Genomic DNA, 27,989 nt, shown 5'->3' with positions numbered 1-27,989 from the left:
ATTTCTAGATGTTCCTATATGTATATATATATATATATTTCTTGTTCTTTCCTGTTATGAGACCTTTGATGAAAAGTCTTCGGCAAGAAAGACAGCAAAAGAATATGAACGGAATAGAAGTTTAAAGAAAAGCTGGAAAGGTCCATTTACCTGCCACAAATCTGCACACAACATGAAAACAGTGAATCTACTTAGCCTCTCTGTCCAGACTCAAAGTTTCCTCTTCCCACTAAATCTGAAAACAATCCTCCTTTCCTTTCGAGTCAGTCGACTCTTAGCAAGTTGAAGCTTTTACGTGCGCCCAATTCTTTGTACGAAGCAGAAATGCGGTTCATTTCGCTTCGCCATCCTTCTCCGTCTCCCCTGGGCGTGGCGGGCGAGAGAGAGAGAGAGAGAGAGAGAGAGAGAGAGTAGAATAAGAAACAGAGCTTCGGAATGGGGGAGGCGTCGGTGAAGGATTCCGATTTCTCGTTGGATTCACGCCTGTGACCGCTCTGGACGTGGGCCAATTGGCCTTCTAGAAGGCCGTATCGGATTCAGCTTCCAAAGCTCGGGTGTTCATTGCGATTCGGTGTCGGTCTCCTGCCGGGTTTGTGATTTTCGTGCGGCTTAATCCATCGTCTCCTCGTGTCCCTCTCGGCGAAGCGATTCCCAGTTCGGTCCCAAGTCAAACCGCTGGCGTCCTCTACTGTAACGTTGATGTCCGAGAAAACCACTCGTGTCCTTGAGCATCCAAAGCCAAATGTCTCACGTAGCAGATAAGCCCTGATCCCTGGGGTTTGTTTCGCTGGATCAAAGAGGAGCAATCATTCCAGCTGTTTGTGGAATTTTAGGTGCGAAGGTGCAAGAAAGGTGGGATTTTTATCAAGTTTTTTTGGCCTTGTTCTTCCGATATCTCCCCCCTGCGTTCTGGGCTCTCCCTTCTTTTCCAGCTGCTTGCAGCCCGGCACGTGGGTTGCGACAGCTCGAAAAGTTCATCAAAGGATGGTCTTCTCTAGGAGGTTTTTGTTCCCGGGAACCGGGGTTTAAATTTGTGTCAGTGAATTGAAAGCAGGGATCGTTTTTCCTTTCTTCTTCTTCTTTTCTTTGCCGCTCGTTTCTTTAGGAAGCCTCCACTTTGGGACTTCCTCCTCCCTTGATCTTGAGATTTTTGGTAGCGGGGGGATTTGATTTCTCCCGAGCTGGACATTCCTTGGTGGTTGTATTTGGCGTAGCTTCTTTATTTGGACTTTGGCGATTTCGCAATACAAGAGGAAATGACTGGAAGAAGAAGAAGAAGAAGAAGGAAGCTTCACCTCAGTAAATTATACAGCTTTGCAACTTGCGGTAGGTTGAGGTTCAACGAAGATCATGCTCAGATCGGAAGCCCGGGATTCTCCCGTGTGGTCTTTGCCAATGACCCTGATTGCTTCGAGGCTACCAACTTAAATTACGGATCCAATTATGTTTCCACCACCAAGTATACCTTGGCTACCTTCTTGCCCAAGTCCTTGTTTGAGCAGTTCAGGAGAGTTGCCAACATGTATTTTCTAGTTTCAGGATGCCTTTCGTTTACTCCATTGGCTCCATACACCCCCCTGAGTGCGGTTGCCCCTCTGGTTCTGGTGATCGGGGCGACCATGTTGAAGGAGGGCATTGAGGACTGGAGGCGATACCAGCAGGTTGGTTTTCTAACTCTCTTCTTTGTTTCAGGAAAATAACTATGACTTGTATTATAATTGCAAATGTTATGTTGAGCCATCATGGGTCTATGCAATTATGCTGGCTACCTAATTAGTAGTCATGAAAAATTAAAGACTGCATCGGCAGCAATCCAATCTGCTACATGATCCAGAGAGCACTGTTCTTTTACATACATGTTTCCGATTCAACAAAGTAGACAACATCCTCAAATGCTTCAAATAATTACCGAAATTGGATAACTATAATATCATAAAGGAGGTACTCTTGTGAAAGGTAGATGGTTATTCAGGCTTCATATTGAACGGTCATGTGCTGAAGGTTCCAGAAATTTGTGTGGATAGTTATATTATTTCCAAAAAAATAGTGAAAATCATTTCTTTTTAGGCATTTGGATGTAAAAATAACCACTATTGTTCATCAATCATGATCTTGAATTAGGTAGATTTTGTGACCTAGCTTTTATCACCAAAAGGACCTCTTTTGTTGAGACTAAAAACTCGGTTTGGTTTAAAAGAATACAAGGAGAGAGGTTTAACATTAGTTCTTCGGATTTAACTATTGCTGTCCTAATAAAAAGAAAGGAAAGGAGATTTGCCATATGGTCAAGTTTGTTCCAGGCCTTTTTACATTGTGGATTAGTTGGTCTAAGATACCATCATTTCAACTAACTGATGCTTAACAATTCCTTCTGTACAGGACATCGAGGTGAACAATAGAAAGGTGAAAATACATCACGGAAATGGCAATTTTGATTACACAGAATGGAAGAGTCTTAGAGTTGGTGACATTGTGAAGGTGGAGAAGGATGAGTTCTTCCCTGCGGACCTCATTTTGCTTTCCTCCAGTTATGATGATGCAATATGTTATGTTGAGACCACAAACCTTGATGGCGAAACAAACTTGAAACTGAAACAATCGTTGGAGGTAACTTCAGATTTACAAGCAGACTCTGATTTTCACAATTACAGAGCAATAATCAAATGTGAAGATCCAAATGCAAACCTCTACACTTTTGTTGGAAGCATGGACTATGAAGACCAACAATGCCCTCTCACACCTCAACAACTTCTTCTTAGGGATTCAAAGTTGCGAAACACTGACTACATATATGGAGCTGTTGTTTTCACAGGTCATGACACAAAGGTTATGCAGAATGCCACAAGCCCCCCATCTAAAAGAAGCAAAATTGAGAGGAAGTTGGACAAGATTATATACCTTCTACTGTCCTCCCTGGTGCTTATCTCATTAATTGGTTCAATCTTCTTTGGCATATCAACGAATAATGATTTAGATGGAGAGATGAAAAGATGGTATCTTAGACCTGATGATTCTGTTATCTACTTTGATGCTAAGAAAGCACCTACTGCAGCAGTGTTGCACTTTTTGACAGCCATGATGTTGTATGGTTATTTCATTCCTATTTCTTTATATGTTTCGATAGAGATAGTCAAGATCTTGCAGAGCATTTTTATGAACCAAGATATTAAAATGTACCATGAGGAATCAGACAAGCCTGCTCGTGCTCGAACATCGAACTTGAATGAGGAGCTAGGTCAAGTAGATACAATCCTCTCGGATAAGACGGGAACGCTTACTTGTAACTCAATGGAGTTCATTAAGTGCTCAATAGCTGGAACTGCTTATGGGCATGGGGCGACCGAGGTTGAGAGAGCAATGGCTAGAAGAAAAGGCTCACCAATGATTAGTAGGCTAGATGCTGCACAACATGATGAGGAAAATCATGTGGATACAAAACCGGCCATAAAGGGTTTCAATTTTAGTGATGAACGTATCATGAATGGCAGTTGGATTAGTGAGCCTCAGTCTGACATCATACAGAAATTTTTTCAACTATTGGCCATCTGCCATACCGTCATACCTGATGTGGATGAGGAAACAGGCAAAATTTCATATGAAGCTGAGTCACCTGATGAAGCTGCCTTTGTTGTTGCCGCAAGGGAAATAGGCTTTGAGTTTTACCGCAGGACACAGACAAGCATCTATCTGCATGAAATGGATCCATTGTCAGGCAAACAAATTGATAGGTAAGAGAATATTTTGAAGTCTTGCACAATATACTCTGTATCATCAACATTCTAATTAATATAAGCTTATAGCAGAATGTTCTTTCTGTCAGGACATATAGACTACTAAATATCTTAGAGTTTAGTAGCTCCAGGAAGCGCATGTCAGTTATAGTTCAAGATGAAGAAGGAAAGTTACTTCTATTTAGCAAAGGTGCTGACAGGTCTGTAGGTTGCCAAAATTTTTTTCCATTTCTTATCCCATCCATTTTTGTGGAAACCTGTGTGTAGAATGTAGAATATTTACTAATTATACTGCTTACATGTTCAGTGTAATGTTTGAGAGGCTTGCAAAAGATGGGAGAGAGTTTGAGGAAAGGACCAAGGAGCAAATCAATGAATATGCTGATGCAGGTTTAAGGACCTTGGTTCTTGCATGTCGTGAGATTGATGAAGAGGAATACACAAATTTCAACAAGAAGGTCACGGCAGCCAAGAATTTAGTCAGTGCAGATCGAGATGAAAGGATCGAGGAAGCTGCAGATTTGATTGAAAGGAACTTGATTCTTCTTGGTGCCACGGCTGTTGAAGACAAACTGCAAAATGGAGTGGGTATAAGGTTCTCGAGTTATTAACAGCTTCTATTATCATTTCATAATTTTGGTAATTTGTAACTGGTCCACAGGTACCTGAATGCATTGACAAACTAGCTCAAGCTGGAATAAAAATATGGGTACTGACAGGTGACAAGATGGAGACAGCCATCAATATTGGGTATGTAATCTGTGCTTAGACTAACTGGCATGTGCATTGGGTTTGTATCTATATGTAATTTTTGTTTTGTGATCTCTTGCAGCTTCGCTTGTAGTCTTCTAAGACAAGGAATGAAGCAGATAATAATCACTATGGAAACACCAGAAATAGTTCGATTGGAGAAAGATGGGAACAAAGAAGCCATTGTTAAGGTACACTTCTAACTTATTGTAGTCTGTAAATGGTAATTTTGTGGCTAATAACTATCAAAAAGGTGTATACGAGTGGTTGTTGAATTTGAATTGATAATCCAATTATATAGCAGATAGGAAAACTCGAGATAAAATTGGACATGGAAAATATGAATTTTTTTAAGAAATAAAGTGAAGGTTCTGAGTCTTCTGACATAGTTTAAGCAGTTGCAAGCCTCATTATGTGCCGTCTGTCATACCTGACACTTATCCTGCTACTTCATTGTCCTGGACGAACGCCAGATGACAACCTAGTTGAGTCCATCCTTCAAATGTTGAGTCCAAAGAGTTACATGCCATTATCAAGAAAATGTGTTTAAGAAACAAAGAACCTTATATATTTTTGCCAAAGCAGAACTTGATGCCAATGTGTTTCTGTTGTATAAGAATAAAGTTACAACTTAAGAAGTACCCTACTTATGGTTTAGTTTGTGCTTCTTTGTCCCTGTCTTCATCCTACAACTCATCTATATTCGGCGGACTCACAACATCCTATTCAAATTAATGGATAGAATTAGAAGTCCTTAGGTTCTTTGGTATTTTTTTCCTTTTATAAGTCTAACAGCTAATTGAATTCATCTTTCAATATATACCATATTGTTCTATGAAACTAATGGATCAGTTGTACTATATTAAATTCAATAACACCTTGTTTATTCCTGAAATAGTTTGGATATATTTTACTGTCTAGCTTCACTTGGCAACATATTTACACTTTGTTTTTGACATTTCAGGCATTGAAGGACAGCATTATCCATCAGATAAATGAAGGGAAGAAACTTCTGAGTTCATCAAGTACTGAATCATTTGCTTTGATCATAGATGGGAAGTCACTTGGATATGCTTTGGAGGATGATGTTAAAGACATGTTCTTACAGCTGGCAATTGGTTGTGGATCAGTTATATGCTGCCGTTCTTCTCCCAAGCAAAAAGCCCTTGTGAGTCTTGACTCATGTCGTTAAATATAAAACATAGTTTGGTTAATTATTATGGGTCTAATATAATAAAGAAATCCATGAAACTGTCCAGGTCACACGGCTTGTTAAAGCCGGTACTCATAAAGTGACATTAGCAATTGGTGATGGGGCCAATGATGTTGGAATGCTTCAAGAAGCAGATATAGGTGTCGGTATCAGTGGCGCTGAAGGAATGCAGGTTAGTAATAAACTGTAATACAACCTGCCTGTTCATTATGAAAATAAAAATAAGTCTGAGAATGTGATATTAGAACGTCTCTAGTTTGTATGTTGGGCTGGAATGTTGCTTCTTCAATTCTTTCCGAAAACCTGTTTTAAATAAATCTTCTTGAATGCTATGACTTTCCAGGCTGTCATGTCGAGTGATGTTGCAATTGCTCAGTTTCGCTTTCTGGAGCGCTTGCTACTGGTGCACGGGCACTGGTGTTACAGGAGGATATCATCAATGGTCTAGTCTCTTTCCTATAAAGTTGAACCATGCCCTTTGTGCAAAATGTGTGTTGACATGTTCCTCCACTTTGCAGATATGTTACTTCTTCTACAAGAACATCACATTTGGTGTCACACTCTTCTTGTTCGAGGCATATGCATCATTCTCTGGTGAACCTGCGTACAATGATTGGGTTTTGTCATTATATAACGTTATCTTCACATCTCTTCCAGTGATTGCTCTAGGTGTCTTGGATCAAGATGTTTCAGCTCGATTTTGTCTAAAGGTATATTTCCACCATGAAAGGTTCACAATTACATGACAATTAATTATCTTTTCTTTTTCTTTTTGAAATCCAACCAACTTATCTGTTGATCAATTATTCCACTAGCTACTTTACCGCTCTAAGTGGCCATTTAGTAGTAATGTTACCCACATTTTGTATCAGATGATCTGTTATAATGTTTTGCCCTAACCATATTGTTTCCACATAGAGCTTCTCATGCTGGTGTATGCATGGGAAATTGTTAAAAACCATCTCCTGCTGGCAACCTGGGAAGTACTGACAAAGGATTAGGTTTATAAGTTGCTTAATTATGTTGGCAGCACTTGTATAATTGTCTTATATGAGCCGGCTGACAAAAATTTCCAAACAATTCTAAATTTACAGCCTTGAATCTTTAGTTGTGGTGATGACTTCATGGGCAAAGATTTAAAATATTTCCTGAAGATTTGACCTTAATCGAGTGAACTCATTCTTCACTTTTCTAGTTTTGTGCTTTGATAAATTTCGTCAATATCTACGCAAACATTACTAAGTCTCTTTGATCTTGTTATAGCTGAAATCATTAACTCTTCTTTCCGAACTTCTCATTTCTCCTTCATTGTTTTTGAACATTATGCATTAGTGGAATACAAATAACTGCTTAAGAATCATCAAGTGTGTATCCTTTATCGTAAAATTGCACTCATTTATAATTTCTACTTCAGAGAACCTTTCCTTTCAGGTTGTGCAACTCCCAAAAGTTCCTCTTCTGATATAGTAACAGATGAATTCTAAAACTGTACCTATTTTTTCACACAGTTCCCCATGCTTTACCAAGAAGGTGTGCAAAATGTCATCTTCAGCTGGCTCCGGATCTTTGGTTGGATGTTCAATGGCATTTGCAGTGCCAGCATCATCTTTTTCTTCTGCACGAGTGTGCTCCAGCACCAGGCCTTCCGGAAAAGCGGTGAAGTTATCGACCTTGGAATTCTTGGGGCCACAATGTACACATGTGTAGTTTGGGTTGTCAACTGCCAAATGGCTCTATACATCAACTACTTCACTCTGATACAACACATCCTCATCTGGGGTAGCATCGCTGTTTGGTACCTCTTTCTCCTGGTCTATGGAGCCATCACCCCCACCATAACGACCACTGCTTTCATGGTATTCATCGAGGGATTGGTGCCAGCCCCTTCTTACTGGATTGTGACGCTTTTTGTCGTCGTTGCCGCCCTCATCCCCTACTTCACTTATTCTGCAGTTCAGATGCGATTCTTCCCGATGTACCACAACATGATTCAGTGGATAAGATATGAGGGGTGGGCAGATGATCCTGAGTACTGCCAAGCCATACGCCAGAGATCAGTGAGGCCAACAACCGTCGGGGTGTCTGCTCGTCTTGATGTGAAGGTTAGTCAGTTAACAAGGAAAGTCCACCATGAAGTTCACTCACAGTAGCAGCTTTAGCCCGACTGAGTCGATACTCATTGTACAGCCATGACAAAAATCATGTCGAAGTGGTTCCACGACACCCATCCCCGAACCAAATGCAGACTCCAGGTGAGAGCAGCTTGCAAGGATGGATTACGTTGTCCGAAGTAGTGCGGTTGAGAAGCAACTTACTGTTCTTTTATAACTAATTCCTTGAGATCCAAGGGAAAAGAAAATCCATATAAGTTGTAAATATCAATTTTTGGGTTCATTGATTTAAGAATAAGCATTTTTTTTTCAATGTATACATCTAATGTACACAACTGGTATCAAAATATTTTTTTTCCCTTTTATTTACCCAAATTCAGCTGTTGCTCCTCCTATTGGAGAAGAACTGAAATTGAAGCTGGCAAAACTATTGAAAGATGACTGAGTTTTCTGTTCTTGTAATAGGTACGTAGCACCATGTTGTGTTTTAGAAGACTGGTAGTAGCATTATGGGCCTTCTAAGTTTATCTTCAAATGGGATCAGGAGGGTATTAGAGAGGAAAAAATGTCAAAAGGAAGTAGCTTTTACAAGATGATCGAAGGATGATGTTCTTCTTTGGTGAATTCATTAAATTCAAGGGGTGAAAATTCCAAGACTTCGAAATCTTCGAGCAACTCTTAATTCTTTTTTTGAGGAATTGTTCTGAACTTTCACTTCTGTTCTTTCTTCTTTTATTTCATTTTCTTTTATAAGAATCAAAGACAATAACACATCACGTGCAACTATCGTGTGGTCAATCTTCGAATTCAATTATAAACGTGGTCCATCGATTGCAGGTAGCAAGCACCCATGACCAGATCACTGCAAATGTGGGTTATTTATGTGTGACATTATATTTAAGTTTTACCTGCAGTGGCTGATCTTGCAAATGATGAATCTTATGGAAAGCCATAGGATGTGCTATGTTTTGCTGAGGACAATGTATATGTAGAAGGTCATTACAGAATTAAAGGGATCGATCTTGTGACACTCTCGACATGGAAGAAGCCCTTAAGATTAGGATGGCTGTTTCAATAAATTAAGATCTCCGAGCCTTGCAGAAGAATATGAATAGGGCGTGCAAGTTCAACGCAGGCAGCATCTCTTGGCCTGCAACTTAAGCAAACATTAATAATCCGGACGTACAGCCAATGATATGATGTATTAAATGCCATATATATATATATATATATATATATATATATATATATATAAATATATAAAATAAGTTTTTGCATTGAATTGATATCACAGATACCTTTATTATTTGAACATAGTCTTACCGATAAATGAATTGTTTGTAGAAGAATGATTATTAGAAAGTATTTTTTCTAATATATTTTTAAAAAGACACCTGCGAGATATCCTCTAATTATTATCCCGTAATCCACTAATCTAGATTAGATGTTTGCTAATAAGGTATTCTGGCATACAATGGGATCAATTCTTCCATTTAAGATAGAAACAAGATTGCTATAACACTCTATCGAAATTTATCCTATGTAAAAAAAAAGGTTACATGAACAAAAATAAAAGATAGCCCTCTTGTGTTTACCAAACCAAAAGAATGAATATGTAGTACTGTCGTCAATCTTTATGGATGATAATTTTTTCCCCTTTTTTTTCAATGAACTTTCTTCAAATGGTTGAGGCAATTGACAATCCTAACATTATGATGCTTCAATTTGCCGTTGACTTCTAAGCAAAATATTTCAAACTTACAATGCAGTTCCATAGGAAGAATGATTAACTAATGGATAGTAGATGTGCAAGTATTCACAAACCCAGACAGCTTGGGACTGCAGTAGAATAAAACTTGAACGAATGCTATCTCCTGGTAGAAAAATAATACTCGATACGGGTCGCTTGGAGCAATCACAATCCATGTGAAAGAGTGTGACAGCATTACAGATCACATGGGATAGACACAAGAGATTTTAATAGCATTGCTAAGGTCATAGTTTGATTTCGAGAAACTTAAACATAGCTATTGGATTATGGGTCAAATTTCAAACGAGACATCTCAAGTTTAAGTTGTGACAATTGACTTCCTAAATTTTAATTACAGTTAACTACTGCAACCTCCTCTCGTAAGTCTTAACGATAAGTTGATACGACAGCACAGTAAGATCCGGTTTTTGCTCACCTGACGAAAGTATGCTGGAGGGGTAAATGAATTTCCGAGGTGCATAGTATAATTTTAAGAATAAAACTGCTACCACGAGTTTAAGCAGATTTACTATAAAACACTAAGTTGAAAAGCATCTCACTAAAAAATAGGGAGCAATTGCAACAAATAGTTATACCAGGATGACAAACTTGTGAAAATTCACACGTACAGGGCAAAAACATATACCTTTGTTTTGTAAATATATCTATTTGAAAAAGAGTCCCCTTTTCCTCCCTTTCTTCTTCTCACCAGCCTGCAACGAGAGGGTAAATCGCATTGTATAAGATATCAACATTCTACTTCACGAGAAATGATTACCACTTTCTGAACAAAATCAAAGCATACATCTCATAGAGAGTGTAGAAAACATGCATATATAAACAAGATCAAGTAATAGTGACCAGGAAAATGTCAGAGTTCCATGGCATAATTTTGCAGCTAATTAGAGAAAGCGTATAGGGTCTGCTTGGAAGCATAGAGTATTTCATTACTTGTATCAACATGGCAAAGATTATGTTCCATCTACTGTTGGGAGTTCTTTATGTTATCACAGAACTACAAGTGATTTTGTGATTGTTAATTACTAAACACTATATATTTCACATGAAAATAATGAAGCATTAAGTGAAGATGATAAATTAAGTGAAGAGCATTGCCAGCGTGCCACATTTAGGTACACAGAAAAATGACAAAGGGAAAGAAAAAGACAAGATAAAACCGGTTCATACTTTATGCACAGGTAAAATTTCAGATGAAAGATGTGATATTGTGCTATTGTGCTAAAAAATTCATGCAAGTATATACAACCCAATGAGAATATGTCATTCAGAATTTAGATTTTAGAAAAAAAAGCAATTTTTGCTTGATATTTGGAGTCAGAAATGAAAAAGCTTAAATTCTAGGATTCACCCTAAGAAGAATACCAAAGATCATTCTCAATTACTATGATTCATCATTCATAACAATGACATTTACTTTGGTAAAAACAACTTTTGCTAGCCAAAATATAACATATGCTTTGCAGTAGAAAATAACACTACTCTATGAGTGAATGTTTGTCAACACAAAATGGAAGATAGCTCAATTCAAGGTAGTTTACGACTGCCTGAATAGAAATCTAGGTGAACCATGTCAGCAGCATGACATGACACATGTTGGCTAGGAATTACCTGTAGTAGTCTAACAAGGACAAAAATTTCCTTTCAATTATAAAACTTTAGTCCCTGGAGTAATCAATGATCAAAATGGTTATCCTTTGCACATGTTTGCTTCGCCAACTAAATTGATGATTGATTGGCTGCGGAGGCACAAAACTAAAAGAGAGGCTAATTTTGTGTTGAAAATGAAATGCTTATATCTAAAACTTTGCTAGGCAGGGTAGTCTAGGATAGTTAATCAATGATAAAAAGTTGCTATTTGCACATCATAACTGGCCCAAAAAAAGCTAATAATCTCTAAGATGAGTCACAAGTTATAATATGTCTACATTTTTCCACACCAAATACGAAGAATATTGCCTCACACTAGTTAAGAGTTAAGACAATTATCAACAAAATCCATGATATTTAAGACAATGCACAGATGTATCTAAAAGAAATTAAGGAGCTATTTAGTACTCTCGAGAATTGTGCATTTGAAAAATGTATAGCCAAGCACATCGAGTGATTAATTGGCTAACAGATCAATTTAAAATAGACAAAGACAAGGATGGTGAGGATGGGGTCAACGTTTTGGGGCCGATTCCTTCCATGTATACCTTACAGGATTGTGACAATTTCTTTTGTCAACAAAGGAAGAACCTAGCTGAACAATATGATTAGAGGCTTTTATCTCATTTTTATGATATTCCCTGACATGCTTTTCTCCATCCACCAAAAATATTCATTTGTTCCAAAGCCCAAATTATTCATATTATCTTAATTAGCAACCAGGCAACATGAAGTGATGCTGTCAATGTGTTAATTATAAATGAACTTAGAGCATCTTTGTCCAAGCATAATGAGAAAAACAGCAATAAACCAGAAAAAAGTAATGGATATGTTGAAAGCAAAGATTAGGAAAAAAAAGCATCCTTTGGGGATCGGGATATGCTAGATTCATTCAAAAATACATATAAATATTGGGATAAAGGTATGTACCATTGCTTTAAACAATCTCATTGTAAGAACAATTGTATCTCGCACCCTGAAAAATCCAACATCAACAGTAAATAGTAATAACAAAATGCCAAACAGTGTTTCTTAGATAACATCCAGTGAAGCAGCTTATGGCAGAAACGTCAAATTATTTAACAAGAAGTAACTGCTAAATGGTACATATTTTTGAAGCTTACACGCTGCTAGCTTCTGTCTTCAATAAAGAATCACCGCTAGCATCCTGAATTAAAAACTCAGTAGGATGTCCATATGGAATTAAAATCTGGATAAGTACAAAATAATTTAGCTAGACCACAGGTATTTGTATACATAGACAATCCAAGAAGTATCATATATTTAAGATGAAAAGTCATGCTGATGGAAGTATTATAACTTAGATAACATAGAGATAAATATGACAAACAATGTAAGGAACTCCTCAACTACAAAATCGTTGTGTGCACCATCTCATTTAAATTATTAAAGCCTCAGATGCCTCTACATAACTCAGCATCCAAATGTACATAACATCTAATATTTATCATCCTTAAGTTGAAAACAAGACTCCATCGTAACTTTAATCTATCCTTGAAATGATTCTCTATTTTCTTTATCTGATAGGACTCCAAGTTATAATTCAGCATATCCATCCAAAATTTCTAACAACCATCTCACAATTGCCATCATTGCTTTGGTCATCATGTTATGTAATGCTTTCACTGCTTGACATTTGAAATTGCAAGATAAAATCAACCCAAATAACATCATACACAATTCTGTATAATATATTTTTTTAAAAAAATTGTTATAGGTGTACATGACGCTTACACGTGAACTTGAATATGAGACTTGTTAATTGTGTACCAATGCACTAACCAATTCGGATGTCTCAACAAAGACACAATTCTGTATAATATTACTCGTAATTATTCTGTAGTATATGCATCAAATTTTGATTCATTTGATTTTTTTTCTGGTGATCTTACTGTTGTGCAACTAAGTTTAATAAAACAGCAATGCTAATGTCTATTACATCCCGAATCATTACAAATCAAAGGAAATCTATATATGCATGTGTATGTTTTCACAGTTTTTTGTGGTCACAGTACTGCAATAGTTGATTATTTGCAGTGTACATATCTTGTTGGAATAATTTAGTTTCATGTCACATATCAAAGGGAAAAAAGAGTTCATTTTGTGACACGGTATAAACATGACAATATTTCAGATAGGATATGCAGCAGGGAAAGTTTTCTGTAGTCACTGCAAAAAAATTTATATCAGTAAGAATATTCTTCTTAAATTTGAATATCATTTTTTATCATTGCACTTTAGCATGGGGTTATGGAGGACATAAAGCATCATTCAATTCATGTACTAAAGTATTTGTATATCCCATTCAATAATCAAACTCGAGACATGTGAAGAATCATACAGTAGTATTTGGCTGAAACTTCTCCATGACAACGCCGCCACGTGGCCCCTTACATTTTATGCTGTAACCTTCTCTCTTTATTGCCAAAACAGCAGGCTCCCATATATCGAGAAATTTAGCCTAGCAATTAATGAATGAAACACTTCAGATATGAAGCTTTGCTAATCCAGTTGTTTTTTCACTAACAACCATAAAAGATGAAAAACATGATAGCACAAACGTACCGACAATGAAATTTCATATGATGCAAGTCCAACAGAAAGAGTTCTCTTAATTTGCTCTTGCATTTCAGGATCTGTGATAAAATAGTGAAGCATGGATTTATATTCTTAGCATGGCCATAAAGATAGAACATTGTGTCATTTTGAAGAGACACACAAACATTTAGGTAGCAGATTACAATAGTAAGGCAAACTAAACTGCAGGGGCACAATAATATTTAACTAAAACAGAGGAAATAAATGAATTAACTGTTAAAGTAGTATGCAAGTAACATATGTTTCCAATCCACTTACATGAGAGTTTGAGACAAAGCAGAAGGTCAGAGAAACAGGCAAGAATCAATAATGTTAAACCTTTAAATGCAGACATTATCAGAGAAGAAGAAATTTCACAATGTGGTAACAAAGCATAACAATGTGTGATACAATAAACTGCAGGAGAATTTGAGCCCCATGACTTCTAGGAACCCCATGTATCACCTTTAACTAAATGTCGATAGTTTCGAGACTACTTATCAATTTCTAGACAACAAATATATTATAGGTAACATTGTTCTACAGCCATATAGAGACACACCTGGTCAGCCGGCTTATGCAATGTCAAAGAAATCTCAACTCAAAAACAAAAAATAAATGTTTCGTAAAGTGAAATAATTTGGAATCAAATGTATGCCTCTTATGCTAAGTTATCTACTTGTAGGGAACAAAAAAGATGTGGTAAAAAATATGTTATAAAGCATTGGCTTCTAATAAGAAAATTATGAAGAAATATCCAACTCAATAGGAAAATGTGGCTCACCGCAAATTATCTTTCTTTGCTCATTGGCAAAAACCTTTACAAGTTCACCCTACAGTAAGACAAAATGACTTACTTTTAGATTACAGAAAATCACCATGACTTGTATATAACACATATAGGACACAAATATTTTGATAAACACAAAGCTTATTTGCTATATTATCCTGATGTACTTGGGCAAATGACATTAGTTTTGTAACACAAAGCTTGAGAGTTATCATGAACGTCTTTAGCCTCTGAGTTTACATGCACTGTCATGCACAATAATTGATGTTTTGATCCCAAGTTACTAGAGATCACTAAGGGAAATGATTCAAGTTTTGATCACACGATCCAAATGATAAAACATTTACAATCTGAAACATAAAAATCATGTCCTAGAAAGCCTAAATGGAATAAGGAAAAAACATACATCAGTTCATTAGATGGCTAGTATTTAGCTTTGGGTTGGTCATCTATATAAATTAATCTTGCATCTCCATTTATATGTATATACACGCACAACAATGTACATATATGATATATATACACGTATATATGTATGTAAAGATGTATAATATATGTCTATATGTAAAGATATGGTCCATGTCCTTGATAAACACATTTCATTCCAAATGATCCAAAGATGTCTGTACAGCTCTTAACCACAGACCACAGATCGAATTCAAACAGCAATCAGAGGAAACCAAGTTTGCACTCTGTAGATTTCCCCATTTGGGCCCATGCATTTTGCAATTACCAAGCAATAAATGTCATCAGTTAGTATTAATTCCTTAAACTCCTTTCTACTCATGCAGGCTATAATATCATGAGTATGACTTAGTTTCTGTAAAGTTATAATATGGAACCAAACTAAATTTGCAAAACAAAAAGCCCATAGAAATATACCTTCCGCTTCCTATCATCAAGGGGATGGACTTCAATGGCAAGGTATGAGTCCACATCATCAGCTGTAACCAGATAAGTGGGTTGTCTCGCACCTACCAAGAGAGGATAGAAAGAGATTGTAAGAGTTCCAAATTTCCAAGAAGGATAAATAAATAAAAATCACAATTAAAGAAGTTAGGAAACATTGTACCATCAATATAGTTCACAGATCCATCTTCTAAATACCGTACCCACTGTAGAAAAAAGAACTGCTGTTATGATTAAAATTGAAAACACTAAATTGTTACTTCAACCAAGGTTCGCAATACCGTACCGTACCGGTATTTCGACCTGGGCTCGGTTATCGGTATACTGAGCGGTACGCCCAGGTGTACCGAGCACTGTAGCACTGCTACAGTGTGGACCGGTACTGGACGGTCCACGTACCGCTGGCCTGTCGATCGGTACGTACCGCCCATACCGGGCGGTACGATTCGGTATGGCAGACACTGACTTCAACCGAAAATAGAAATGATGCAATGTTCATTAAGACAATGAACATAGGATTTAGAATATGTACCTCAAAATTACAACTTGTAGTTCCATTTATTGAGTACCCACTTGCTTGAAGTTCTCTTCCAGGATAAGCTTCACCAGAAATTCGAAGGCTATCTATTGCTGGCAAGGGATCATCATCTGCTGCATATTTGCATAGTTATAAAAAAAAAAAAATCCATGGATCATCAATGTGGATTCTGAAATAAAGCATCAAAGAGAGCCTGAACTGAAAAATAGATACAAACTTATTAAAAGTCTCACACCTTCTGAGAATGAAGAACTAGGCTCCTCATAGACTGTTGGAAGGAAAGAATAAGAGTTCTGTACATCCTGTCCAGATGGTAAATAGGAGTTTCCAGGAGCCCAGTGTACAGAATGTTCTTTTCCATGCTGAAGAGCAACCATCTCAGGATCATCAGTCTTGCCACTTTTAACAAGGTGCTTAAAAGATGGTCTTTGACTTTTAGACTCAAGAAGTGCAACATGAGTGACATCTAAATTTGTTTGAGCTGAAGCATCATTGTGAACTGGGTCCCTGAAAAAACAAACACCACCAGACTATATAACAAGGTAGTGAATTAAGTGCCTCATTGTGTGTATTCAATGGCATCTGAGGTCAACTGGGTCCCTGAAAAAACAAACACCACCAGACTATATAACAAGGTAGTGAATTAAGTGCCTCAATGTGTGTATTTAATGGCATCTGAATTGCTTCAATTATCATGGGTATTTAAACAAATCTTCTTTAGAAGAGTCATCATAACAATAATTTAAGGAAGATAAAAGTACCATTTATGTGTTTATGTGTGATAATGAAAATTTTTTATTAGGCATAGAAAGTGACAACTAGCAAACAAACAAGACACTAAATGTTTCTACCATGAAGTTGAATGCAACAAGGATTTTTTTTTTAATTCTTCAAATTGGGCCTGAATGCATTTTGTAAATGTTGAATTCAGATCCTGAGAAGAATTTCAGAAAGAAAATCCAGTAAGATTTCAAATTGCACAAGAAAAGGAAGCTATATCTGCCTTAAATTGTAACATTCCATTCCCTCAAAAATAAAGCATGATGCTACTTATCACTTTCTTGATCTTCATGATATATGCAACTCCATGTAGAAAATCAGGAAAATATACCAAAAGGAATTTGACAATAGATCAAGATAATGTCAAAAAATTAGAAACAACACAGATACATGGATCTCTGCTACAAGAATAATCGTCACTCTAGTCAGTTGATTTGAGTTTATAAACTAAGATCATTTAGAAAGCAATTAAATGATAAAAAATAATATTGCAGGTGATAAGGATAGATGGATGAAAGGCATAAGCACATCAGAAGAAGCACAGTAAGCTAAATTCATAAGATTAATGAAAGATCACTGACACAGGATTAAGCATTATATAAATCCTGTTAGGAACAACAGTTAATCTGGTAGAACAATGTCTCACAAAAAAGGAAGTTGACTTGAAAAACATAAGAAAATTTAGTCACTAGAGGGTATTTCTTGACTGAATGGATGGGAATCATGATTTGTTACAATAAACTGAAGCAAAGGTTGTAAATATGATTTTTCAGACAATTTAGAATCTAAAAAAAACAGGTGATGAAAAAATACGAGCAGTGAAGAATAATCTCAGAATAATTCAAAAAAACAAAGCAAAACTTTAATTTGATCAGCCAAACAGAAACATGGTTTGATAAGAGAATCTCAGGTGTGGTGTCAAATTATCAATCCTGACCTCCTCACAGGAGTGTATATTTCTGCAGTATCCTGGTCCAGACTCTTTGTCGGAACACTACTTTGATTAAATTGCTGATTTTGGTCTCCAACTGCCTCCCAATAAAGTCTTGTTTGGAAATTGGAAGAAGAAATTGGAGTTTGAGCATGTGGATTTGCTGGCTGTGGCACAATTTCCAAGTTATTCTTGTTCTGACATAAAAATAACAAGTTAGGACATTGTTATACTAGAGACAGAAAAGGAAACTAAAAGGAAAACATATAAATGACATACAGAAACAGCAACTTGTGAACTGAGTGGACGGGAAGGTGATTGTGTAGGAAAGCCTGCATTATGTGATGATTCTGCATACCATGGAGCTATTTGGTATTGAGACTCTTTTAGTTTTTCCTAGAGAGAACAAATTTGTCTGTCAGGCAACCTCAGACGTGCAAGAAAATTTCATCCAAAAGATGTTCGTTCTACTATAACAAGCTGGATGCACTTAAATGATGTCAGACACAATACTGAACTTCTCAGGCCAACAACAATTAACATCTACCTAAGAGACTACATAATTTGATAAATAGAAAGAAGGTACCTTAGAAATGATTAGTTTCTCATGCATGTGTCCGAACAAAACCTACAAGAATAAAAAATAGAATAAGAAAAAGTCATTATATAAATAGTGTCATGAAATTATCTAATGATATCATGGTAACACATTGAAAACTAGTATAATAGTTTGGACTTCCATATCTAAAAAAGTCTTGAAGTGTAAGGATAGGAAAAATTGTCTTTTATTACCATCATTTAATTTGACATTAGAAAGTAGCAAATCCCGGAAGTAGACACAGTAAGTAGCAAATCCAACCCAAACCATGTTACTCAATGTTTTACATATATACCAAACCACACCAATGTTGGTCAAGGAACACAGTATGTTTAACATATGATGCTAGTATACAAAATAGACTTGCATGAAAATAATATTTATGTATATGAGATGAAAGGACATGGACCAAGAGGATAGTCCAATATCATTAAGGATTGAAAAAGATTGGTTACTGGCAAACCAACAAGTTAGAAGCTTAAGTTCTTGGATTAAATCACTGTGAAATCTGATGTATGTTAACATTGACCAATTTAACTTGGACTCATCATTATTTTATATCTGCCATGGTATCAGAGCCAGCTGAATTAGAGAAAAATTAAAAAGAAAGAATTGAGTCAAGATGCGTCTGGTGACCAAAGTCATGCTATGGTTTGACTGAGTTTGAACCTTTCAAAATAAGGTGAAGACAATCAATCCACACAAATAGGAGAAGATACCAGAAGTATTCATATATGTGAGATAAAAGAGGATGGCTATGATAGTCCCATATCACTAAGGATTAAAAGAGTTTAATTAAAAGCTTAACTACTGGGTTAATTTAGAAGCTTATTTGACCCAAGGTCCCTCGTGCTGCGATATACCGCTCGGTACGGTGATACGTATTGGTCCGACAGGGGACCGATACATGGACCACCTTGTACTAGGTGGTCTATGTTATATGACCACGTTTCGCCCTATACGGGGTCTGTACCAATCGGAACAGTCGAAATCCGATTTGTTCCCAACCTGTACCAGTCGGTAAAGGTCGGATTTTGACCGATACCAATCGCGGGCTATGATTGATTTAATTAAAACTGCCCATTTGAATGTTTGAACCAGTGGAAAGGGTTTTTAAACCCTTTCTACCCCATCATTCTCTCTCCTTTCACTCTCTCTAGCTCATCTACTCTCTCAATCACTTTCTCACCCACATATATCTCTCATTCTTTCATCTACACTTTCTTAAAATCCACAAAGCTGCGATTTATGAATTGGATCAAGCTTGGGAGGCTAATTAGGAAGGATTAACACCTAAGTTAGAAGAAGAACTTTCTAATCAAAGGTATGTATTTTTTTCTCGATTTTTGATGATTTATAAAATGATTAAGCCTATTCTATATTCTCAGTGTCTAATATGTTGTTTGAGGTCTTAATAGGTCAAATGTTTGTATTTCATGCATATTAAAGTGATTTACATGTATTTACATGTTTGTGATGGTATAATAGGACCAAGAAATAGTATTTTATGCATGCTACCCAAGATTCAGATCATGGAGCTTGATGAGATACTGATCAAGTTAATACACGAAAGGGGAAAGGGAAGATGGTTGATAATTTTGAGTATATGCGACAGAGTCTACACGACATAAACATGGAGTGGAACTTGTTATATTTACAACTATCGTATTATGGAGAGAATTATATGGCCAACAGTAATACGGTGATAGTTGCTCATTCTTCTTTGAGCAGTAGTATAGTGATCGATCTTATGATATGGAGCATCAGATCAGTGGCGAAAGTAGAAGTTTCGACGTTCTCTAACCTTCTCACCCATATATGCCACAATCATACTTACCTCAAGAGCCACCTCGGACACGTGTGGTTCACGACGATCAGACTATGACCATCACCATATTGATATATCAATGACATATGGCGCCTCAGTATACTGTGTCATGGGATCAATTTTAGGATTGGGTTTGACAAACATATCAAATTGATATACAGATACATAGGATCGAGGACCCCGATCCACTCTTCGTGGAGTCTTATCGTTCTTTTTGATGATAGAACTAGGTATATCCATCGATCAATTACTTGATTCATTTGAATCTTAAAATCTAAGTTGTTTAACAAATAATATAATAATTTAAATTATTTCTTTGTAAATAATTCAATATCAATGGAAGGACGACCTGGAATGTACAACAAAGCTATTCCTCAAAGTCCGAAAAAGATATGGATTGATTCTAACAGACTCTGAGATATTCCTCAAGTTCTCCAAAAGGGCAGATTTAGATTAAAAAAGGGACTCGCAGAACCTAGAAGATTTATACTCAGCAGGAACAAATAAGACCAAAAGCATACCACCATTACATCAATAATAATGCAATATATACTCAAAAGTTAGAAGAAACATAACAGAACATCTCTCTAGTCCTCTCAAATTGGAATGACTGACAAACCAGACTGAGAATATTTAGAAGTCCATCCAACATATAAGCCAAAGTATCTTACACTGGGTAAAACCATTTATGTTTTCTCAGTCTAAAGTTATAAAATGCATACCTATGTTTGTGCATGCCTAACAACAAACAGCACCCACAAGTTTTACCACAGTGTCATTATTTAACAGAAAACCAGAAGGCGAACAAGCATAACTCTGAAGAACACACACAGTCTACATCATTAAAAAGAAAGATCCTAACAGCTCTAGCAAGTAAATCATGTAGAAGCACTTGCAATCTAAGTAAACAAATGAGTGAAAATCTTTTACATAACATACAACCTTAATGGTAGTCAGAGATTATTGCTAAAAATACTGACCATGAATGTATAGAAACCCAAATATACTAACCTTGAGATTGCTGACAATTGACTGAGCATCAATAATAGAAGGCTGGAGGCCATGTTCTGAAAGAAGGGGTACTAAAGAAGATACAAAAGTTGACCTCTCTGCATGTGCTGCCTATATAGAAAACAGAAATGAACACAAAATTTCACTATTGATAATCAATGTTGAAAATTACACTAAGGCAAATCAGTCGATACATCCTATATAAAAGCAACACTCAAATTGACAAACATGAGTTTTAAAGTGTTATAGCAGCTAAACAAAGGGCAACATATCGTAGTAAAGAATGTTAGACACGATTTAACAAACAAAGTGATCCTAACCAATTTTAGTAGCTTCTTAATGTTAGACAAATGCTCTGATATCAAAATGACATAGGACAAGAGCACTGAGAGCACAAAAAAACAATCCCTAGGATTTGAAGATGTGGAAAAGAAAAGAGAGGAAGGATAAGATAGTAATGGTGAACGATGATCATGAAAAATAAAAGAGCTTTAAGAGAGGGGTAGGATAAAGCCAAACTCACTCCAATTCTTAGGCATCACATATAGGGATCCAGGCCTCGTAGCACACGTGCCTCATGTACAATCAATGGTAGTGCACCATGGAAGGATAAGTACCAAACTTCTTTCCGTATAATTAAGACTGATATTTATCTGCATTTTTCTGTTTTGACTTTTGTTTTCTTCTCTAAAAGTAATTAAGCAGATACATAGAAGATCTATAATATTTGCAAAGACCCTCATAAACTAATAAAACTTATTCAAAACAGAATAAAATAAAATGAGCATCATATGCTTTCACTGCATAGAACCTTGCCTCGAGTTACAAATCAGCTTTAATGATAGGACATGCTGACAAAATCAAATGCTTTGATACAATATATATAGGACAAGAGCATGAAGTGTAAACAATATATTTCTTTTAGGACTTGAGAATTTGGAAAACAAAAGGAGTAGATAGTAATTGTGAAAAATGTTGATGAAATGGTCAATCACAATCAATTCCAACCAAAGCTCAAGCAGGTTCAGCCAAATTCCAAATGGAATTAAACTCAATTGGACCATTCAACTTGATATCAGCTATCCAATTATATTCAAGATTTAGAAGAATAAGGAAAAAAAAACCCATCCTATATCTCTAGCAATAACTGTAATTTATTGGTACTGGAGAGAAGAAATGTCCCCAGTGCTGCATGGGTGAAGAAACTTCACAAACCAAAAAGAAGTGAGAAACAATACTTGTAATGCATGGGATAGTAGGATATTCTCCTCTATAATATCTTGTCTATAAGAAATAGCTTTTGATGCGGCATTAACCAAGTCCTGCTGTTGCTGATCAAATGCCTGCAACATTTATTATGACATATTTAGACTTTTAGTCATGATAAGTTAAAAAAATATTATTTATCAAATGTAGGAAATTGAAAAGCTTGCTTACCATACGCATATAAGCAATGTGTTTATCCAGAACATATTTGTCATTGCATATATGTGTTTCCTATTAAAAGTGCACCAAAATATTGGTTAACGATAAGACAGCCACCGAGAGAAAGGAATGCAATTACTGTGACATGCTTTCCTGACCTTAACCAAATAATCAGTGAGATGCTTCCTTAACTGAGCAATCTCTTCCTCATGCTTTCTAACCTTGACAATGAGTTCCTTTAAAAAAGTAGGTCTTATGTTTATAAATAAGTACTTGGAATCACATAAATATTTGCACTTGAGAGTTGAGAGTAAATGATAGTACCTGTTTCCAGAGAATATTTGGGCTGGTATCAGACACTGGCAATAGTCCATTTCCAGAAGAATTGAACCTTTTATCATGTTCTCCATCTTTTTTATTCCTATCAAGGGTGTTAAAATTACACCTTACATTATATATTTGTTCAAGATTAAGTGCAAGGATTCAACATGTATAACCGATGTCATAAAATTCCATGATGTACATAAACTTACTTGCTTGGAGAAATGGATCTAGATGATGGTGTAGAGTCCTGAGATGGACCAGCACCTTCTACACCAAACCGTACTAGAGGGATTTTTTTAAGATCACCATTAACCTTGTTGCTCCCAAGTTGCTGATTATTTGTGCTAGTTTCTACAAAAGGTTCCTCCCTCCCAGAAAATCCATTCTGATGGATCAGAAGGATACCTTGAGAATTCAATGTAGAATGATTATCCATCCATTTGTTCCTTTCTGCTTCATTTCCAGATGAAGAATTAGAATGATGGGGTTCATAGCCTTCCACATGATCATTTGTTGAAACCTCAGAAGGCTTTAATGACGTAGCATTCGATCTCTGACAAAAAAGGAAAAAAGGTCATATCTACACAAATCAGGTCTACAAAGGGCATCAAGCATGAATGTGTTTTCTTAATCACTTTTCCAACAATTAATGGAAGAGACGAATGAAAGATGGCATAAAATCATCAAGTGTTGATGGTTTTTCCAGGCCATGTATTCCAATTAGATGAACAATAGATCACATATAACTTCTTACTACTAAATCAAAGTAACAGCATATATGTCCATATAGATTTAAATTATCCACTTGATAAGCATATGATAGACTCACACGTATACTAAAGCAACATATAAGAATAATATCCAAGAATGATAATATTAGCAACATGTTAAATCACTGGATAGGACATGGGACTGTATTAAAAAAAAATGCAATCTATGGAAGTTTCTTACAATAAGCACAAACAGAGTTAAAAGCAGATATCATATGTTCCTATACTGTTATACAGAATCCTCAAGAGGGATAACACAGTTAAACAAGAAATGGTTCATAGACATGAGAACAGCATACAATGAACCTCAGTAATATGCATCTTGCTGCAACAGCCAGAGCTGCCTACTCTTGTTTCTATGACAACCTTCAAGCAAACCAGTGTGGTTATGATTAGAACTTCTTCAGAACATTAAGATTATTATTTAGGTAGTTCGTTGGTTACTAGTTGTCACCATTAGTGAAATTCATGGTTGCATGTTGGACCTTGTGACCAACAAATATTATGCTTTAATACTGTGTCAATTAAGATAAAGAAAACAATGAGAAATGAATATTGTGCACCTGCCATTGAGCATTTATCATTTTGTTGCTAATAATAAAAGTTCTTTTTCTGACCATATGTGGCTCTAGTAAGTAGTAACTATAAATCATAAAGTGGCAAGCAAAGATTAACAAAAAAGTCTAAGTAATATTAGATATTTAGTATTATTAATTTATTATACTGAAAATGGTTTAGTAAAAAAGTCAATATTTGCAGTCCTAGCAATATCAAATGGTCAAAGGTTTTTTTGCAACCTCGTAAGCATATCATGCTTGTCATATACTAACCTAAACTTTCATTGAAAAGGCTAGACTGGTTCCTTTTCAGCAAATCACTTTAAGAAGGTTAAGCACCCACAAAGGTTATCTAAGAACTTATTGATACCTACTATGATTGACTATTGATGGTTTAAAGTCAGAATCTCATGCAAAGAAGTCCATGCTTGGTGTAGCCAATCTCAGATTTGAGTCCAACTCCATCCTTGAGAATTAAAATTTTTGCAGTCAACACATGAATTCATAACAAAATGGTACTAGGGATGTGTAACTTATTCAAAAGACCACACATACAAGCAAACTCTTGGGATGATAAACCTGAAAAGAAATGTGGATCAGAGTTCCTACATCTCTCTCTAATTCTTGTGTTTTTCGTAGGAGCTCATTCTTTAATTGGTTGTTTTCTTCCAACTGCAAAACAACAGCACCACTTCAAAAAATGAAGTTTCTGATTGCATGCATTGCTGAAAATGAATCTCATAATCAAGAGATAAGCAGTTATTTTAGTAAAAATCTAATAAGAGCTAAATTCTCTAATAGGTGTCAAGAGGAAAATAAAAGAACGCTGAGTTCAAACATGAACTCCTAGCATTATTCTGGAATATTTTCAATATACACACACACACACATGCACACATGAGAATAAAATCATAAGCAATTGATAAATAAGTAAGATGAAGTTGTTAGCAAAAACATATATGCCTTGCAGAAAGATTCAAAGTGTCTAATTGGCTCCTTTTGAAATGTCACGTCTCTGTAGAAATCTGACATTAGTCCAATTTTTATTGGGTGGCAATGAAAAGGAATTATGCTTATATTTCAGTTACTGGTATCTGCAACAATTTCGAGTTTTGCTGACACTCGAATATCATGTCTACAACCCCTCCAGATCCAGTGAGACTAGCTAGGTAAGAATATCCCAAAGAGTTGTCACAAATTTGTCAACTATCAGGATGGGTTATGAAAAGGCAACCTTTAATATCAACAACCAAGAAATAGGTTAAAAATGCTTGATTGATCTTAATCTGGTTCAACTGATCCTGGACTAATCAAAGTACAATTAAACAAATCATCAGGTCCAAACATTGGTCTGGATCACCCCAATCCATCTTGGGGAAAGCAAGATAAGGGCACAAAATGTCATCCTATCATACTGCAAGCAATTTTCCCCTTAGCAGCCAAAATGGGTAATGATAAACTCCCCTTAAATTTTTGTAGTCAAGATAATGTTTTGTCATAAGCTCAGTGGCAACAAATGATCCATGTAGTCAACCCCAAATAGATGAGATATTATGGCTTGTTGTTGTTGGTAGATTTTTGTAGTCATCAAGCATCTCCAAAGTATAAGAAACTACAAGCATGAGCTTTGGAATTGAGATTTTCCAATTAACAAGTACATTTATTTTGTATTCTACTATCATGTTTTGGACAAAATCATGTACCACAAAAGTGTTATCAGCCAGATAGAAACCTCATGCAATTTTGACTCGTGCTTACATTTCTTAGTTTTCCTGTTTTGTTTTTTCTTTTACTTTTTTCCAGATTTTGGATAGATATTTATGTATTTATCTAGAACTCCATTTCAGTAACCCAATCCAGTAATTAAATCCAATTTAAATTGCATGTATGATCAATCCAATCTAATGCTGAAACTGATCCAGTCCTTCAATCCTTGCAAGGACAAGATCAAGTTGAATTAAAAAATCATGACGCAAGTCTGCTTGTACAAAGCTCCATTTATCACTGTATTGCTACACTCGTCGGAATGCAATTGAAGATCTTACAGTCGATAATTGAAGAGTTGACGACCATTATCAAATGCCTGATCTAAAAAATATTCATCATTGTTTTCTATCATTAGTTTTTCAAGGCTTAGTTATTTGATTTTGGCCACTGTCCAACAAGATCTCAAAGAAAAGCATCATCAACAGTGATGAAAAAACAAAAATGCTAAAACAAGGAAAGGGTTTAAGATCTCAGAAGGGACTTACATAATTTCACAGCACAAAAGTCAAGGTGACTTCCACAAGGCTTCCTCGATTATAGGTAAGAAGGCAAGCAAGCAAGTGGCAGTTATTACCTCATTTGTCTCTGTCATCCTGATTTTAGGCTGACCTAAAATATCTTGAATCCTGTCAACTGTCTATAAACATACCAGTTGTGCAAGGCATTCATTTAGAGGCCGATAATCCGCACTTGGCATCCTTTTCAAGATGTTTCGAAGTTATTGCTTCCTTTTAAACCCCAATTACATGTTTGAAATATTGATTATTGCTTTTATGTCATCCTCTAGTTGTCCTACATCATTAAAGATTATGGTTCATGTTCCTTAGAACCAAAATTATCAAAATGTTTCACAACTTAAAATAAATGGCCTAACAGAAAATGAGGCATTGCGAACACAAAATTGAGTTCAATACTACATAGGTCTTGCCCCCGACACAAAAATATTAAGCCTGTTATTCTTAGAGATATGGGTGATGAACTAAAATTTCTGCATCACATAGCATATCCAGTATAAGATTAACGAACAGTATTAGAATCTTCTCTACTCTAATCCATGACATCGTCATCCTGATTTTCATAAACAAATTCTAAACGTTACAATTTTCATGCAGGTCATCATCTTCTTGCATCATCAGCATCTCAGTATGAAACTTGTTTCACCTCAACAAAATCCATTTCAAGCAGATAAACTCTATCCACACACGACTTCAACATGACTACCACGCTTGCTCAAGTAAGCCTTCAAGAGGATTATAACATACGATATATCGACTAATTTAATAATCTCTACGACAAACCCACATCAGAAATAAACTATTGTCATACTCCATGCTATGGGATAAAAAAATGGAGAATTTTAAGAATTCGACAAGCACAAATATCCAAGGCGCTCAACCGTATGATTAAACCATGATTTATAGAATAATTCTTGTGGAATCAGAAAGCACGGCCAACAGACCTGTTTCTTGATGGTGTTCTCCGCGCCTTCCACCGCCATCATGACTTGATGCAGGTTCCCATTGGGAACGGCACCCAAGCCCAACCTAAAAAACCGGTCCGTCAGGTTCCCAACCCCACCCGCGCCTCCGCCGCCGCTCTCCATGGGAGGTAACCATGGAGTCGGCGGCAGCTGGTCGCGTCGGCCGCCGGAGGCGTCCCTCCTAGGGTCCAAACCGTAGGCTCTCATGCGTCAGAATTCCCGAAACGCCTCTCCCAGCGTCGGGCCCGAATCAGAGAAGTACAAGAACCTCTAATCAAGCATACAACGAGATCGAATCGGGGAAAGCACACCAATAATCGGATCTTTAGACCCTAGAGATCCAGATGAAGAAAAGAGAGAGGGAAACGAATCCAAGCGCGGAGCTCTGCTTTCTTGCAAGCGAGTGAACGAGAGAGACGGGGCTTCGGGGAGAGAGAAGGGGAGCATTTTAACGTCCCCC

The 27,989-nt window shown here is 36.4% G+C and overlaps 2 protein-coding genes across 10 annotated transcripts; one reads left to right on the top strand and one right to left on the bottom strand.

Annotated features, from left to right (window-relative positions):
• Window positions 1-141: 141 nt before the first annotated feature.
• LOC103992487 (putative phospholipid-transporting ATPase 9) lies at window positions 142-8,243 on the top strand. Of its 2 annotated transcripts, XM_009412221.3 has the most exons (12): window positions 142-1,661; window positions 2,380-3,728; window positions 3,821-3,931; window positions 4,039-4,315; window positions 4,393-4,481; window positions 4,564-4,672; window positions 5,446-5,649; window positions 5,741-5,866; window positions 6,038-6,136; window positions 6,213-6,404; window positions 7,203-7,796; window positions 7,882-8,243. In XM_009412221.3, the coding sequence occupies exons 1-12, from the start codon at window positions 1,257-1,259 to the stop codon at window positions 7,885-7,887; spliced, it is 3,561 nt and encodes a 1,186-aa protein (XP_009410496.2). In that variant the 5' UTR covers window positions 142-1,256; the 3' UTR covers window positions 7,888-8,243. The 2 variants fall into 2 exon arrangements, with proteins under 2 accessions (XP_009410496.2, XP_009410479.2); XM_009412204.3 differs by having other exon boundaries at window positions 144-1,661; window positions 7,203-8,243.
• LOC103995168 (uncharacterized) lies at window positions 7,898-27,973 on the bottom strand. 8 transcript variants are annotated; one of them, XM_065136114.1, is made up of 22 exons: window positions 27,509-27,973; window positions 24,838-24,954; window positions 23,165-23,508; window positions 22,956-23,052; window positions 22,790-22,867; window positions 22,644-22,703; window positions 22,445-22,549; window positions 21,207-21,317; window positions 18,356-18,397; window positions 18,049-18,165; window positions 17,776-17,966; window positions 16,294-16,565; window positions 16,053-16,171; window positions 15,684-15,726; window positions 15,494-15,585; window positions 14,606-14,654; window positions 13,810-13,880; window positions 13,586-13,705; window positions 12,348-12,433; window positions 12,154-12,199; window positions 10,202-10,268; window positions 7,898-8,029 (listed from the first exon to the last, which is right to left on the bottom strand). In XM_065136114.1, exons 1-21 carry the CDS (start codon window positions 27,734-27,736, stop codon window positions 10,221-10,223), a joined length of 2,436 nt encoding a protein of 811 aa, XP_064992186.1. In that variant the 5' UTR covers window positions 27,737-27,973; the 3' UTR covers window positions 7,898-8,029; window positions 10,202-10,220. The 8 variants fall into 8 exon arrangements, with proteins under 8 accessions (XP_064992186.1, XP_018680672.2, XP_018680677.2 ...); XM_018825127.2 differs by lacking the exon at window positions 7,898-8,029 and adding an exon at window positions 8,597-8,955; XM_018825132.2 differs by lacking the exon at window positions 7,898-8,029 and adding an exon at window positions 8,597-8,955 and having other exon boundaries at window positions 16,053-16,168.
• Window positions 27,974-27,989: the final 16 nt, after the last annotated feature.

This window comes from Musa acuminata, chromosome BXJ3-1, assembly GCF_036884655.1.
Source record: "Musa acuminata AAA Group cultivar baxijiao chromosome BXJ3-1, Cavendish_Baxijiao_AAA, whole genome shotgun sequence".
Lineage (NCBI taxonomy): Eukaryota > Viridiplantae > Streptophyta > Magnoliopsida > Zingiberales > Musaceae > Musa > Musa acuminata.
Note: the sequence above shows the minus strand (reverse complement) of the source record. Positions and strands in the feature narration are given on the sequence as shown.

Excerpts from the sequence above, each read along its gene's own strand:
- LOC103992487 (XM_009412204.3), top strand. The coding sequence starts at position 1,257 with ATGACTGGAAGAAGAAGAAGAAGAAGAAGGAAGCTTCACCTCAGTAAA. Across the intron at positions 3,932-4,038 it reads TTTAGCAAAGGTGCTGACAG|TGTAATGTTTGAGAGGCTTG; the intron begins GTCTGTAGGTTG and ends TTACATGTTCAG. Across the intron at positions 4,673-5,445 it reads ACAAAGAAGCCATTGTTAAG|GCATTGAAGGACAGCATTAT; the intron begins GTACACTTCTAA and ends TTGACATTTCAG.
- LOC103995168 (XM_065136114.1), bottom strand. The coding sequence starts at position 27,736 with ATGAGAGCCTACGGTTTGGACCCTAGGAGGGACGCCTCCGGCGGCCGA. Across the intron at positions 21,318-22,444 it reads TACTATCCCATGCATTACAA|GCAGCACATGCAGAGAGGTC; the intron begins GTATTGTTTCTC and ends TTTTCTATATAG. Across the intron at positions 18,398-21,206 it reads CAATTGTCAGCAATCTCAAG|GTTTTGTTCGGACACATGCA; the intron begins GTTAGTATATTT and ends TTATTCTTGTAG.